We start from the raw sequence: 17,384 nt of genomic DNA, 5'->3' as shown, positions 1-17,384 counted from the left end.
AGCATCTGGCTTTGATGGATTCCTTTGTTGCTGGCACAATATGGCTAGGGAGTGTTAGTGTGGGCATGCTTTTATTTCACTTGCTGTCTTTCATTTTCCTTCCTGTCAAAAGTCGCTTTCACTGAGTACGAACAGTGACAGCAGCTCTGCCTACTTTCAGTGGAAAGGCAACTTTCAACCAATTAAATATATAACTCCAATAAAAATATATACTGTTGGATCAAAACCAAGCAACTTCAGGAATCTTCATTGCATACTGCATGTTACATGCCTTAGAAAATATTGCTTTTCTGGATTCAACAGTATATGAAAAGACATTAAACGGAAAACCAAACCTGATCTTAGAGATTATAAACCATCATGGTCAAAAATTGTTCAAAAATTTACCTAATAGTCTTTATAAAGGTCTTCCATGAAGATTATGATTTTATACCATTATTGCAGTTACGTGGGGAAAAAAAGAAGAGCTTTGGCTAAGACCAGAGTCCTGTCAGTGGCCCTAAGACAGTTCCAGGCTGTATAAATACATTTTCTGGCTAGGACTTTTTATTGTAAATAGTATGGGCATAATTTGGTTTTCATCAAAATCAAAGGCTGAATTCCTAGACCCAACAGTATTTACAAAAGATGTATTTCTGAAGACTGTGTTGTTTAATATTGTTCATCTTGTATGCTGCACAGACGAGTATTAGGATTACTGTGAGAAAACTTGATTTTTTTTTTTTTTTCAGAGTGACATGGTAGTCGACAGACCACTATGGATTACAGAAGGGCTTTTTGATCTGTTAGTAATTTTTCCGTAGGGAAGTTTTCCATGCCACTTGTCCTATACTTCTCGAAAGGAGAGTGGGAGCCTATCTCAGCATGACTAGGAGCAGATACTTCTCTTCCTGGCTGTGCTCTTCTTCTTGATTCTCGCACATCTTCGGATCAGTGGATGGCATTTCACACTGCTGAGAAGGAAACACTTTGCCATGAGCATTTCCAGGCTCCATGAACAGGCTCCAACCAGCAGCAAATGCAGGGGCAATGTGGTTTTCCTCTCCTGCTGTGTCCCTGCTGCCTGTCCTCCCCTGCCCACAGCCCTGCCCAGGGCTGGCTCTCCCCTAGCAGGCATCTGCCTGGGACACGGTGCCCCCGGCTGCCCAACCCCAGGCAGGGACCCTGCACTGTCTGCCCCGCTCACAGCTGCTCTAGACCTATGGGAGCCACACGCATCTGATCTCAGCCACTGTTGCCATGGCACTATGGAGAAACACAGAGGCTCCAACATCTTCCCCACAGCCTAAATAAATATACTCCAGTGTTGGCCCAAACTGAGCTCCTGGCGTCGTCAGCCCCACTGGCCTGGCTGGCTCAGGAGTGACCCTGCCATGCCAGCACTTCTTAATGGGCATCTGTTTCTTCTCCACTGAAAGATGAGGGACAAAGGCCAGCTATTAACAACATTTAATCTTTGACATTTACAAAAAGTCAACTTTGTCAATGGTATTTTGTAGAACTGAAAAAAAACCCAACGTTTATCTTCCTCATGCAAGTCATCATAAGAATTTTGACATTCATCATACATAATGACCATCTGTCTGAGAGGGTCTTTTCCAATCTTTTTTTTTTTTTTTGATTAATAGAGAGGTATCACCATAGCGCTACAATCCTTCATTCTTCTAACTCCAATGGATAGATGGCTCTGCAACTGGCATTTGCTGATTGCATTTAGCAGATACTGTCAATACAAAACTCTTATTTTCTCCATTATTTAGATTTTTAGTTACAGAAGGAACTGACACATAGTAGTTTAGCTGGCCTGGAGTTGATTAAATAGGCTATTTGAAAAACCATTTTAATGTGCTTTGTTTTCTAGGAAGTGTACATATCTATGTCTGTACCTGTACATATGCCTGTATACATATGAGAATGATATAATGTAATTGGATAGTGTGGTGAGATTCATCTTCCCCAGATATACTGACATATGTAATAGAGACAAGATCACGCTGCCAGTCACTGTTGCACATGAAACCCATAGGAGCATCTATTGCAGCTCAAACTAGATGAGGTCTTCTCAACAAGCATGTGCTGGAGGGATCCTTGTGTTTTGATTTTTTTTTTTTTTTATGTTACATACTAGGAAAACTTAAATGGTTCAGTTGTTTTCTCTCTCACTCATAGAAGTTACTCTTATGGGAATTGCCTTCTGCTTCATTTCCCCTGCTACTGCTCCTGTCTGCTTCTGATATATTCCTTACTGGTATTGGGACCAAGTTACACTGGCTGTTGAAGGAAGGTGGAAGGTGGAGAATTATTTTGTTTTTATTTAACATTTCAGAGGAAACACAGGGACAGTTTGGAGATGCCGAAACATAATGCTGATGTTTTCTCTATAAATAAAAAGAAAATACATATTCTTCCACCACTGATCATCTTAAAGAACAGAAGAAGACAGATTTAGATGGCACAGGATATAAGAAGTTCAGTAGCTGTCTTGATTTAATTCTCTGTTACCACACTGCAATTCGTTCTGCTTTGATCAGTGTAGAGTAGGGAGCACAGCTATTGACTCTATCCAGGAAAATGGATAGAGCTCATATAAAATCACCAGTGTACAGACTTTGTACATTTCAGAAACTAGAGGAAGGCCTTATTCAAGTCCTAGCATGATTCTGTGTGTCATATACAGTGAAAATGAGTAGAATTTGATCTGAACAGAGTAATTACTGAATAAACGTTATTATACATTTAAATAACAATCCTAAATGTAGGAGCTGAAAATGGTTGAAATTCTGAAAGTATATAAAGAAAAGAAGGAACAGAAAACAAACAGCAAGTAGGAAGGAAGATAACAGTAAATCAAGAAAAAAAAAGCTGGAAGGAATATTTCAAGCTGAAACAATGTGACTGTTTTCTTATTCTCTTGTACTACTCGGTTACATCACATGGTATAAATAGGGTTAAACAATATATTACAATGACATAAAAATGTGTAGGTATAGACAGGGCATAAACTGCTGCAACTTCTGCAGAACTACATAATTGTCTTCTGGCTGTGGATTTAGCTTTTTTTTTTTTAAGCTTATCTACCATGATTAGCCATAAATATTTTAAAATTAAATGACTTAAAACTTTTTAAAAGCTATTTTTAAATCTATTGTTCCAATATTCTGAATTCTGTACCAATTGTACTCTATAAAACGACAGACTGCAGGCTTTCAGGAGATAATAATCTGCAAAATGCAATAGTCAGTGTCCAGAAAGAAACTGTGAAAGTATATCATCAGTGAAAATAAAGAACAATGGGTTACTGGGAACTAGACTTCAGGGAAATACCTTAATGATAGAAGCAAAGATATTACCAACTGGTATGTAATAAACTTCTTAGCAGATAATGGCTTGGGGAGAAAAGGTCTCATAAATGTAACATTGTGATAAAAATAATTTGACAATTCCTCAAAATAAAAGAATGGCTTTCACTGTTAAAGCATAACTGGAAGGGAAGTATTTCAGGGCAAAAAAATGCACAATGACAGTTCTCATTCACTCATTTATAAAAACAGTAACTTTTTTCTCAGCTATGTAAAGAAGCCTATTGGATCAGAAACCTTAATGGAAAAAAGGAAATAATCACCAGCTAGACCTGGGGAGAAGTTTTACAGCCTAAAACTCAGGGCAGAGGCTTTGTACATTTACTGAATCCTGAGGGTAGAGGTGGGTTATTAAGTCAGAGTAATCCAGGAGGGAAATAAATAAATAAATACTTTCTGCATTTGTGCTATGAAATGTAATATGACTTCCTTAGGGAAAATGCATGTGATTTGAATTTGGAAGGAAAAGTACTGCTCTGGTTAAAAAGGAGAAAAGGAGAGAGGGGGGAGATGCAGAAAGTGCATGGGAGTGTGTGTGCACACTTGCGTGTGCGAAAAAGGCACACATGCGCATGTTTATCTGAAAGCTGCTGCAGCTCTCCAAAACAAATGGGTCAGCTCTAATGAAGTGCTGTAAGCTTTTGCACTTTGGCAAAGGAGAAGAAAAAATCCTGCTGCCTTTCCGTATTCTTTGTCTTTCCATTATCACTTATTTAGGTAATGAAGGCTTACTCTGATCAGAAGCATGTTTTATTATCAGGGAAGTAATCACTGAACAAAGGCATAACTATAGATAAGTTCAGGCTTGGTTGAAAATTAGATAAAATGACAAGCCAGAGTAAAAATTCGCTAAGGAAATCAGAGGTAGGTTGTACTGGGTAAACACAGTGAGATGGAAACAATTCAGACAACAACAGCTACCCAGAACCTACTCCAGGGAATAAGGCAATCTGGGAACCAGCAGCAAAGCATCTTGCAAAGGTACTGCAAAGTATCAGTCAAAGAACTAAGGAAAATATTTTTCCCATCACATCCAGAATTATCTAAGAAAACAGTCAAAGTTGGCACTGAAATAGTCTCAACAGTAGTTATTTAGTAAATGGTATGTATTTTATTATAGTTTTATGACAATTAATACTGATATGTCTAAGCAGTCTCTCTTCCATTTATTACTCATATATTCTGTATAATTCCAAAGTACAGACTGCCAATATTTCAGGTAATGAAAATGGTATTCTTGTTTTGTACACTGGGCATGATTTCCTATGTGTAACAGATAGAATACTATACTATATGTATATACTTCTGTCAATGCAAGAAATACATGCAGCCATAGAACTATCCATTCGCACAAAATGCTACTAATCACAACCATGTCAGACCAACTAAACTAAACTAATTTAGCTTTTACATATCAGTAGGCTTGAAAGCCAAACTTGTTTATTTCATCTTGGGGTGCATAAAATCATGGTATTTGGCAGCATGGAATAAGAGACATTAAATCTGCTTTTATGCTGTTGTTAAGGAACCCATAGAGGATGGGATTCAAGCAGCACGACATCATACCCAGTAAATGGCATATGCAATATACTAATTTAAAATGTCTGTTAGAAATGATAGTGGCATTAAAATCTGTCACAATGTGGAAAAGGTGAAGAGGCATCCAACTGAAACCGAAAACTAGGATTAGTACTGTCAGCCTGCAAAAAACTCTCCTAGATCGTGTCTTAATTCTGATGATGGATCGGGATACTGTAATCATGTCCTGGATCTCTGTATTTTCTTCTGGTTTCATCTCAAAACAGATCGGTATCCCAGGGATGAATTTACTGGAGGAAGAGAGCTGGCTTTTTTCTGTGCCAGAGGATTCTGGGAGGTCTCTGGGATGAGTATCCTGATGGTGCCTTGAAATAGCTGGCATCACACTCGAAGTCTTTTTACTGTATCTTCTGTGGTGCTTTCTGCCAAAGGTGCAGCTCCATCTGGAACGGCTGGAGGGCTGCACCTGCATGCCGGTACTCTTAGAGGCATGAAGGGTTAGGTTTATCATCTCCTTTTCTTCAAACTTGTTTTCCTTGGTTGACAGTCTGGCACCTATGCTCCTGCAGACACTGGTGTGACTAGCGGTTAAACACACCATCGGCAATATATATTGTATGAACAATAAGGCTATCGTAAAGGCGATTCTGTAGGAATCAGAAGGCCATGACTCAATACACAAGAGCCTGTTCTCCAGTAGCTCTAAATTCAGAGTTTTGCTGAGGTCAACAATTTTGTGGAAAACTGGCAGAGGGGAGCAAATGGCAAAGCCAAGGGCCCAAATGGTCACTATTAAAAAATAGCCTTGTTTTGCTGTTAAATTGCTAGAAAGGGGGTATTTTATCATACGGTACCTGACTGCAGCAATAGATATTAACATCAAAGTTGAAACTAGAACTGATGCGCACTGGAGGAAGGGCATTACATGGCACATGATAGTGCCAAACATCCACTGGTCAAGCAGGACAGATGTCAGTGTGAAAGGTGAACAAAACAGCACAACTAAGATGTCAGAAAAGGCCAAGTTACCAATAAGAATGTTTATTATTGACTTCTGCTTGCGCTTTAGTATAGCCATTAGTATAAGCAGATTTCCCATAAAGCCAGCCAGACTTATAAGTGTGTAAAGACCAATAAGAAAATACTGTATGTCATCAACACTACTCTTATAGTCTTCCCAGGCAGAAAAATTCTTTGTAGTAGCAGAGGTGTTCTTGGTAGGTGTCCTGTTGTTATGGTCTTTGAATCCTAAATCCATTTTACAGTCCTGCTTAGAACAAGAAGAACAGTAGTTAGCATCTACAGGAAGAATGATACTGCTGTTAATCAAAATGTAAAGGAACAGAAATTTACCTTGTATCACCTCAATAAATTAATAATGATGATATTCTACTGTGAGGCAGATCCTGCATAATTTCAAGTCAATGCGAATTAGTTTTGTAGGTTTTATCATGTGGCATTCAGGACACCTAGGCCTCCTATCTGGCTGCTCACATGGGATGATGACAATTTCAGGTTCTGCATTACGAAGCTGGTTTTCAACTATGCTTTGCTATAGACCATATTGTCAGCCTTTCCATGAGGGAGCACTTAGCTACAAAAGCAACCACTTTAGAGTCTGTGAGATTACTCATGTGAATAACAGCTCATTGATATGAGTAAGGAAATTACAATCACCATTTGAGCATGTGTCTCATCATAGCGTGACGGCAAATTATAATGAGAGCACCTGAAAATATATGATGTTTTGACATACGCTAACAGCTGCAGTAGTACTTCTTACCTTGCTAGCAGAACACTGACACAAAATAGGTGAGAGCTTTCAAAAAGCATCAGCTTATAAGGAGATCCACTGTCAGTGATCCAAGATGGAATTCCTAATGTGGTGCATATACAAACCATCTTCTGTTAAGTGTCGAACATATTTTAACCATTTCTCAGGTAGAAGGGAAAACTACTTACAAAACACCCACAGTAATTGGATGTAATATAGAGAGGACAGCGTTAACTGGAAGCAAACCCCACACAGACATTTGAAAATTCAGGGAAGTGCTAATTATTCAGTACGGAAACATCACACATTAAAACCTAGCACAGCACAAAGTTATTCTGCCTACAGAATCTTCATGTATTAGTTTTCATTTTAGAAGAAACAGAAAGAAAGAGAATTCAGTTTAAACTCCAGTTCTACCCTTAACACCTGCATGTACTGAAGTTTCCAAGTCAAAATTCCCCAAAGTGCCATGGTCCTGTACAAAATTGTTCAATGTTTAGAAATCTTAGGCAAGACTAAACAAACCCAAAACATACATAAATTGAGCAGAAGGCTAAACCTGTCAACTAAAAAACAGCAGGGCTCTTCAAGAATGTAGCTATTCTCAGTGGGCCGTATCATGCTGACTTCTTCAAAGTGCAATAACATTATTATCAGTTTCCTGTACATGCGCAGATGTCCTCCTTCCTTCACATCACAATATGTGCATTCCTACTGTCAGGTGCCATATGGAAACTTGAACCATAAAACATCCTCAGAATATTCACTTACAGCATGTTGTGATGTGAAGGTCCCTCATGTAAGATTAGAAATACCTATTTTAAAAAAAATAATAAAGACATTGCAAGTTTTTGTTTCTTCACTCATGTGTTGTGGAGAGGTGAAAAGAACCGAGCTTTGCTAACTCCTTGCAATGTTGAGTTAAAGTGCTTTTTAAGAATAGCTAAAATAAAAGTAAGAATTGCATCTGTGAATTTAGATGATCTTAGTATTATAACTGTGTGTGTACGAGCAGGGTGGCATTAATGCAAATCATTTCTGTCTATTTTTTCACAGTCTCTAGGGAAATGGTGAAAAAACATATAGTAGAGAAGCAACACTGTCTGAGACTACCCTTGCCTCTAGACCAGGGGTATCAAACTCATTTTCACCGAGGGCCACATCGGCCTCACGGTTGCCTTCAAAGGGCCGAATGCAATTTTAGGACTGTATAAATGTAGGAATTGCCCTTTGAAGGCAACTGTGAGGCCGATGTGGCCCTCGGTGAAAATGAGTTTGACGCTCCTGCTTTAGACCAACTTTAAAGGGCCAGACTAGAGATTCTGTGAGTTATCCAATCTATATTTCTATATTGATATTTTCAGAAGTTTTCATTTTGGTGGGCTTCTCTTTATACATCTATTAGCTAAAGAAGTAAATAGTTTTTTACTTAATTTGTCTGAGTTCATTTCTCTGAGTTGGTAGCAATCATCTGAAAACAGTATGATCTGCAGATCACAATGACTTCCAAAATCAACTGAAATTTCTTTCTATTCTCTAAATATGACTCAACATAGTTTTTGGCTGAGAAAACCACAGCAGGGCTCTGCCCTGGATAAAATATGTTCCTCTACCTCAAGCTTCTGGAATTATGACCCTGTTATGTCATACCTATATCATTTTTTTTCCCTTTGTTCAGCATGGAGGAACGATGGGTTTTGCTATGACTGACGTTTTCACAGACTTCAGTGTATGCACACATCCGTAAACTGCAGAGTCTCTTTTGATTCATGAAAGCCATTTCAACTCTGCATTGCATTTCAGTATGAAATATTATCTGCCTAATATTTTCAGGGTGAACATTTCATTGTCTTTTCAGTACCACATTCACCTTAGCTGAGAAGTGTGTAGGAAAAATCCTTGCATATAACTGAGGACTTACTGAAAATCCATTAGCATAATTCTGGACAATTTTCTTTTTTCTTGGACACTTCCCTTTTCCAGTTTATATCTTGCACAGATTAAGAGAACGTTATGAACTGAGCATCCCATTGCCTGATAGCAGGTTTGAAACCTATCAGAAGGGGAAATGAAACTTTACTCAAGAGCTGGATCTGTCCAAATCTTGGTTACTTACCAACCAGTTCTTGGCTGAGAATAAGAAGACTAGTAAGAAAGACGGAAGGAAATCCAGTAACATCTTGGGATTCAAAAAAACCTCAGAAACTCTTACAATGCTCTCAAAGTGATGATGACTCTGAAGGAATTACCTTTTCCTTTATTATGTGTAGTTTCTATTTTAACTGATAGAAGGTTAAAGGACTAACCTGTAAAGGAGAAACAAACTGTAAATGTTGTTTCTCTCTCAGAAACGTGGAGGTTAGGATTGCTTTTAGAATATGTACAGGTATTTTCAGTACCAGTTAAGTTCCCACACATGGTCATATCTGTTTGAAGGTCATGCTGAATAGTAACAATGCACACCAATACTTAAGTTTTAACAGAAGCTATGTACATGCAAAAGTTTTGTTGATACATGTACCAAAACTGCAGCTTCCTCCCTAGACGTTTTGGTGATATTGGCTGTCATTAAAAAGGTTGATCAGAGGCCACAGGTTCATCAGTGAGTGGAGAAAAACCAGGCATCCCTACTGGCAGAAAAGAATCTCTATCTAGTTAGTCCATTCCATTTCAGTTACGTGCTAAGATCTGAAATCTGTCTTCATTTCTGCTTAGTTTTAATCACTGGATTCTATGGAGAGAATTGAAAAAAATCCAGTGGTGTCACTGTTATTTCCTTCTGCCACTTTCAGCTTTGGGTGACTAAAAATGAAGAGACTCTCAAGTCAGGTGCACTATAATTATTTTCTCTTCTAGAAATTTGTGTTCCATACAGGTAATGTTAAGACCAGGGCCACAGACCAAAATTTTGTGTTGTTATATTGGAACATGTTTATTAAATACATGTGTACGGCATTCTTCCGACAAATGTAATTCACAGATTGTTGCCAGGTTCTGTGCATTCCTACACCTTCAGGTGAAGCTCTTGCAGTACAGCTTTAGCAGAGCTGCTCATCATGTTTTTAATAGAATTCTTTAAAAACAAAAAGTGAATATGCTGGTTTTGCTGAAGTATATCTATTTTGTTGAGACAAATCAATATTGAAGAAGCTTAGCAGGAGTGCCTCTAAAGTCCAGCGTAGGTTCTCCAGCTCCATCTCCCCTGCGCTGTGGCTGCCTTCTGCCTTGGGAGAGAGCTGAGCAGGCACCATCTCCCCTACCACAGGTCCTGATTTCCATGAGGAAGGAGCACAGGAAGAAGCCACAACATGCTCTGGTCAGGCCCTGGCTGGACACTCAAGGCACCACAGGAGTCGTGGTGCACTGCAGCCACTTCTGCACCATCTCCCTCTAGTCACAGTTTCAGAGTGACAGAAAGAAGGAATAAAACTATAGTCTGCTGCTTTCAACAGAGAACTGCTGTGCTGACAGGAGTTCCTGTTGCAACATGCCCAAAGAGATTTTCTTTTCATTTTGGATGTATGAAATGAAAGCAGACTTTTCCCCAAAATTTCAAAAATCACCAACTGGATCTCTTGCTCTCTGAGCTTCCTCTCCTGCTCAAAAGGAACCAGGTGCTCTCTCAGCTTGAGTGCCACTGGCAGTAAGGATGAAAACAAGAGTCTTCCTCCCGTGCTATTGATCTTCAGTTCCCAAACTCATATTAGCGTACCACTGATTTCACAGGGCTGTCTGCAATTATTGGCATTTATCTTCCTGCTTTGTTTTAACAGCTGCTTTTATTTTGGGGGATTTGCTCATTCTACCTCTGTTGATTGGTCAGTCCCAGTGCAGCACATGGCCGGAGCTTTCAGGGAAATGAAGATTCCTGAAAATCCCACTGTGGGTAATGGAATTAAATAATTAGCTTCTTTTGAAAACATTCTCCTCCTATTTGAAGTGTCTTTCTAAACTGAATGGACCACAGCACCAGGGTGTTTTCATGCCTGTTTTCAAGATCAAATTTAATCAATCTGAAGGTACCTGAAGGAGATTCTCTAGCTGTCAGCTCCAAAAGCTGGATCTCTTTCACCTCCTACATCAATCAGCCAAGCAAATGAGGTCTCTTTTCTGTATTCCTGGTCTGCATACACTACCTGAGACTGTGCTCAGCTGCACCTGCATGAGCTCACACCCTGTCAACTTGAAGTGGGTTTGCTTATGTCTCCTTTAATTTCAATGGGATGCTTGAGACAAGAGGCTAGGCTGCACAAGGCAGGAGGGACTGCAGTTTCATGGCAGGATCCAGGATGGATTTGTGTATTTACTGTAAGAATTGAATGCAGTCAACATTAAATGCAAGGAGTATTTGTGGTCACCTTTTACAGTAAAATGTATTTTATGACACTTGATGTACCATGATCTCGAAAGATTTCAAGTAACACCTCCTTAAATCACATTAATCTATGATATACCTCAGTGTGACTCTCTGAATACCGTGACTTATTCTCACCGAAATCATGCTTCAGAGGAGTTTTCAGTTGCAGTTGTTCTAAGGCCTGAGAGTAAAAAGGAGAACTTAAACCACTATTCAGGTTTAGTTGAGTTAGAGGTACCACATAACCTAAAATATGCTAGTTTAATATGTTTAAAATCTTATCATTTGTCTCGTTATTCCACCTAATGCTAGTATTTAAAATACAATATCCATAAATCATAATTTAGGAAAGTGAACAGGCTAGATATTTCTCTTTCTCTACACATTCAAAGGGAAATTTTCAAGAACACAAAGGTTAGGCAGGTAGCCATCCTCCTCTGAAGGCAATTTTTTTTTTCAGAAAATCTTCCCTCTATTAGATGAGATCCTTATATTAAGGTTTATTCATGGATAAGAGCTTATATCCTACAATATTAGCATCTGTTAAGTTGACTCTGACTGGCTAGTTGCCTGTATAGCATAGTCAGTTCAGTCTGTATAACAGTGCCTATACAGGACAATTTATCTTTACAGCTGTGAACAATTCACAATCTTAGGAGACCTTTTTCTACCCTTAAAACCAAATAAAGACAAACACATACAGAAAGGAAGCAAAACGTGAAAACTCTCTAAGAAATACAGCCTTTCTGCCCCTGTAATAGTGGAGTGGTATCAGGGCTGTACAGAAAATAAAGTCAGAGAAAGTCTTAAAACTTCCACACAGCCATAAAGAGTTAATGACAGGCTGCAAGTGCCTGACCACCTAAGTTTAAGGAAAGCACCGAGCTACCTTGTTACTACTTGAGAAATGATGCGCTCACATCATTAAAGACTGAGATAACGTCTGAGCCAAAAACAGAAACCATTGAAGAGTCACATTCACAACACAAGCTAAAGATGAAATGCTGCTGCTTCAAATATGACTACATGCAACAGCAAAATCTAGTCGGAAAACCTGTGAGAATTAAGATTACTTCATAAATCTAGCAAAATGGATTTGCATGCATGTTAGTGGTGTGTGTGTGTTCATGTGCCTAACTAAAGGAAATGCAACATTACCCTGGAAAACAGGAATACGGCTTCCCAAAACTAATTAGATTATTTCTGCTGCTCCAAGGAAATGTTATGCAATACAATAGAGTATTTATTTGATGGTCAGAATAGAAAACTTGAAATGCACTCCTACATCTTATGCCACGGAGCATGGCAGCTCCCGGCTTGCAATGGGAAAAAAACCAAACACAACTCCCCAAAACGGTAAGGACCGTTAATTTTGCCCTTCTACACCTCGCCAGAGAATCACTTTGCATTGTGCGCCCCGCACCGCCCTGCGTCCCAAACCACACACCCGCCCGTCCCCAGGCAGGAGCCCCGCGGTCCCCGCAGCCGCCGCGGCTGGCACTGAGGGCAGCGGGGACAGGACGGGGCCCGCCCTCGCCGGGAACGCGGCAGCCACCCCTCCCCGCAGCTGAAGCGAAACCCCAGGATTTCCGCGCATTTGCCCCGCGCAAACTTGCGCAGCCGCCCGGCGAGAGCAGCTGAGTCCCGCCGCGGATCTCCCTGCGCGGCGGCTCCGCGCCTCGCGGAGCGTTACCTGCGCGCGTCCCCCGCCTCCCGCGGGCGCCCCGGGGTTTCGCGGCGGTGGTAGGCGGAAAGTGCCGCGGTGCGTAGCGCGGGTGCGTAGCGCGTTGCGAAGCGAGCAGCCCCGAGCAGCGCTCATAGCTCCGGCCCGGGCCGCGCTGGGGAGAGCGCGGCTCCCCGGGAGCGGGGGGAAGCGCGCATCTCCCCGGCTGCCTGGCGGCGCACCTCCCGCGGGCGCCGCGGAGGCCCCGGGGCGGGATGCCGCCGCCGCCGCCGCCGCCGCCGCCGGTGCCGGTTCCGGCCGCCGTGCTCGCCGCTCGCCCGGCCGCTGGCGGGTCAGGGCGGGAGCCGCCGCGCGGGCGCATTTCGGGAGGCTGCTCCGTGCGCGATCTGGAGCCTGTCATTGCAGCCTTGCCCGGTGTGACAATTAAGAGTTTCCATGGAAATACAGTGAGACCGTAAACAAACCCCGCGCTCGCCAGTGTTTAAGGGATGCTCTCAGTTTCTCACCCGGAATTCAGGACACAGCATTTTGCAAAGGCGAAATGCTCTCCGTGTGCGGTGGGACACCGAGCACAGGCAGGCAATCGCAGAGCACTGGCCTGAGCGCTCTCGAGTTCTTCTCACTTTGGCTGGAGCAGAGCTTTGGTGGTATTTATCCAGATTGCCTGAACACCCTTTAATTTTTACCATCCTTTTAGAACAGGTGGGAGGTGATAGATTGCCCCCAAAGATCTTTCCTTTCTGAGTAACTCAGTTCTTGCAGAACCAAATATCTGAAAAGTGGTTTTAATTTTATCTGGGCATCAGTGGGAAGGCAGGGCATTTTTTTTAAATGAGCAATATTTTAAAGCATAAAAATTGTTGGGTATGTCATAGCACAGAGCGTGAAAAGACAAATTCTGCTGTTCAAACCAGCTGCTATCTTCTGGCACAAGAAGTCTCATTGATCATAGCCCAATTACAGGGCTACTGGCGAACTGAGTGACGTGCAGGTCTCTGGGAGCACAAGTGGCAGAATCTGACACGAAAATGTAATGACTTTTCCATTTGCTGAGGCACTCCTTCGACAGTTGATATTAAGACAGCACTGCAGAAAAGCTGTCAGTATAATTAATCTGTGAAAGTCTGTGCTGCACAGAGACCAAACAGCTGGATCAACCGTATTGTAAAATGACTTACAAACACTGAAAGTCCAGTTGGGCTCCTTATTTAACTTAGGTTAAAAGATACTCATTTTAGGGGAACAGGGAAAAATTAACCTTAATCTTCAGTGGATGAGCTCAAGATGGTGAGGAAGATTGCGTCCCATCTTCTTTCGCCCGCTTCTGCATTATTCACCACCCACTGCTGGTGAATCACTGCATGTGCAAGTGGAGCAGAGGGAGCTGCCAGGTGGAAGTGACGTGCCAATCCATCTCATCCTTTTAAGACAGCTCTCCTGTTAGTCAGAAAGAACAGAATTAATCCTTTTTACGGCTGAGCAGCTGCTCATAACATTTTCAACCATCTTCCCACTGAACACCGATGGCTTTGGGGCTTTTCATGCAAATATTTGACCTGAAGACACTCACTCTGGTTCTAACTTGCTATGGGGGGGAGGGGATTAAGACCATCTCCCAGGGCACTGATTTACATGGATGTCCCTTGTTCCAGGAGAGCTTCCCATGCTGCTGGCCTCACTGCTTGGAGCAGAAGTGCCTTCCCAGAAAGAGGGAAGTTTTAGAGACACAGTATCTTTCTATGAAAACCTCTAGCTGAGAAGTCTGATACTGTCTCTAAAAAAAAAAATCTAAATTTGCTGGCAGAGCCCACAAATGGGAAATTACGGTTTCTTAAATTGCACAGCTGTGATTTATGTGGGATGCCATTGTACCTTAGTAAACATACAAACAGCCTACCTTCATGTTGACCATTTCTAAGGTGGGCAGTCACCTACTACGGTTTCCCAAACAGCCTCCAGAAATTACATGCTTCTTAGCAAGAGCAGTCAGTAAGACAAGTGATTCTTCCTCAAAGCACTTTTCTCTAAGAACAAAATATCACACTCGTTTTCTTGGTTGTCTTATTTCAGGAGAGTTCATCAACCAGTAATGAACTGGCAGGTGTGGGTTTGTTTGTTTTGTTTTGTCTTATATTCCCCTTGGATCTCTAAACAGCACTAGATTTCTCTCAGCTGTACTTGGGCAATTCATCCCTGATACTTGTGCACATCAGAGGCAGTTGCTATTCAGACCATTATCATTTTTTCCTTTTCACTGTTTGCATACCTCTATCTTTCCAGTAATACTACCGAATAATAAAATAGGTGACCTAGAGATAGGAAAGGTACTGTCATGAGAGTTATCTAATGTCAGGACTGACAACAGATAATAGTAAAAGTTCCCTAGGAACCAGCTTCCATAGGGTTGTTGAAACCACAAAGGAGTCTTCAAGGAAGTAAGAGATGATGATGTTGAAAGATACCTGTTCTGGAGGAGCTGGGGAAGAAATCTGGTGCATAGGAGAGAGAAGGCTTGGATTCTCAAGTCAGAAGGCCACAACAGAAAATACAGGAGACAACTCTGTGGTTATAAGAATACAAATTAATTTTGGCGTGTTTCTTACCACATTCCCAAATGTATCTTTCTTTTGGGAATATCATCCCAATATCTTTGAAAATTTAGCCTCTAAAGACTAACTGTTAAACACATGAAGACTCAAAGCTCTGACTGAAACTGGTGAGAACTGATGAATGCCATGAAAAATCAAGGTCTAAGCCACCTAATGACCAAATTGCACAGCATGTGGTCAGTTGTGCAGCGTCAAAGCTTGCCATGAATCAAAGTTGAATGTTACCTTAAAGTCTGCTACCAACAGAGCACCTATCTATGGGCAAGACAGTCTACAATAGCAGGACACAGCTACTACATAGTTTGAGGTATTTTGTGAGATATATTTAAAGCATTTCTGTTGCTTGAAATTTTTCACACACATCAACCCAACTGTTCATCCTCCACAAAAATACTATTAAAATACTATTACAAAACACTGTTAAAATACCACTAAAGTCTGGGTTCTGTAGATGTAAATTTGGCCCACCCCTTGCACGGATTCCTACCTCACATAGAGCAGCTGGGCATGAAGACAGTGACCCATGGACTACTAAAAAGGTTGCGACTGTATGTGAGTTTGAACCCTGAATGGACAGAGTGGGGTGGCTGTAAGCAGAAAACATGACTTAGTATTTCAGCTGAGTGGACATAATTTAGGTCAGTCTTTAAGTAACATTGCATATGATCAGGATAGCTTTATACTAGTTAGCTTGGCTGTATTGTTGAATATGGAACTGCAGCAGCAAGAGTCTCAGCAGAGATTAACCACGTAATTATTCACAGAGCTTCGTTGGGTTTGTGACATTAGCAGTGAAATGAAGTGTTGTTATGTTTGGTGTCAGTTGGAGTAGTTGCAGAACAAACATGCTTTTAGCCAAACAGAGAATTTGCTGCTATTCTTATTGTACTCAACAGCAAAATGCCTATTTAGCCTACTGATGGCACACTTTTGCCCCAAGGAGCCTGAGTTCCCTTATCTGTGAATAGAGTAATGTGAAATGAGCTGTTTCAATGGTACTGATGTTCATTACTAGAAAATGAAAACCATAAAAATAAAGTTTAAAAAAACCTTTAGAGAATGTTTCCATTCATTTTCACAGCAATGACTTCAGTTTGTTTTACATATGGTAGAAACCACAAATGACTTTTGTGGTGTTCTTTCACTTGGTGAATTTTAAGTTTTACAGAGGGATTGCATTGCCTGAACACATGACAATACATTGTAATGAAAGTGACAGCCTCATTTTATGACATCTTTTCCATTTCTGAGAGTTACAGTGAGAGAGAATTTTAATGGGTTGAACTCTTGGCATATTTTTTCCATGTGTTTCTTAAAGTCTTGTTCCCTTGTCAATTCTTTTGCTTTAAAGAAACTCTCTATTCTTTTGATCAAGCTGTTCTGTTTCATTAGTTGATGTACTTGTGTTCTGTTTATTGTACTTATTCTCTTTTTGCAATGTCATGCCTTCTCACAAATAAACATATGCACACAAACACAGCCTTCCAGTCCAGGGTGTCTTTGATGCACCAAAATACTTCACTCCCTGGAAGAAGATAATCTTTAACACAATGGCTACCTTGCTACTCCAGTGTTCTCGTGTCCTGACAGTGGTCATCAACAGAATAAGAGTTACTGAGGAAACATTTGACATCTTTGTGAGCTTAGTGCTCCACCTGGAGACCCTCAGCTTGGTGTTGAGACTGGAGATGCACAGGATAGCTAGGAGCTGCTAAAGCAGAACATAGCTGATGCTATGTGGCATTTACTGCACAACATGTATTTTCTATAGCTATAATGGAAAGAGTTTGAAAAGTGCCTGTCTTTGTTTATTAGAGTCATTATTTGTTAGTGTATTTTAGTGCTCATATGTATGTGAAGTGCTTCAGAGAAGATTGATGTAGCTGCAACAGATTCAGTCATCCGAGGTGGGCACAAAACAGTATGGCAGAGCAGGAAGCCTGTACTAAGACTTGGGTTACAGCATGTGTGTGTATATATATACAGATATATATAGCATATATGTTTGAAAGACTCAGTGACTCAGGCAGCTCTTTCCATTGCTCCACTGCTCTGTCTAAAG

At 40.9% G+C, this 17,384-nt stretch overlaps 1 protein-coding gene across 1 annotated transcript; it reads right to left on the bottom strand.

Moving 5' to 3' along the window:
- Window positions 1-4,824: 4,824 nt before the first annotated feature.
- Window positions 4,825-12,802, bottom strand: NPY5R (neuropeptide Y receptor Y5). Its single transcript, XM_065634853.1, has 2 exons — window positions 12,723-12,802; window positions 4,825-6,165 (listed from the first exon to the last, which is right to left on the bottom strand). The coding sequence occupies exon 2, from the start codon at window positions 6,154-6,156 to the stop codon at window positions 4,825-4,827; it is 1,332 nt and encodes a 443-aa protein (XP_065490925.1). The 5' UTR covers window positions 6,157-6,165; window positions 12,723-12,802.
- Window positions 12,803-17,384: the final 4,582 nt, after the last annotated feature.

This window comes from Caloenas nicobarica, chromosome 4 (assembly GCF_036013445.1).
Source record: "Caloenas nicobarica isolate bCalNic1 chromosome 4, bCalNic1.hap1, whole genome shotgun sequence".
Classification (NCBI taxonomy): Eukaryota; Metazoa; Chordata; class Aves; order Columbiformes; family Columbidae; genus Caloenas; species Caloenas nicobarica.
This window is presented reverse-complemented; position numbering and strand designations above follow the sequence as displayed.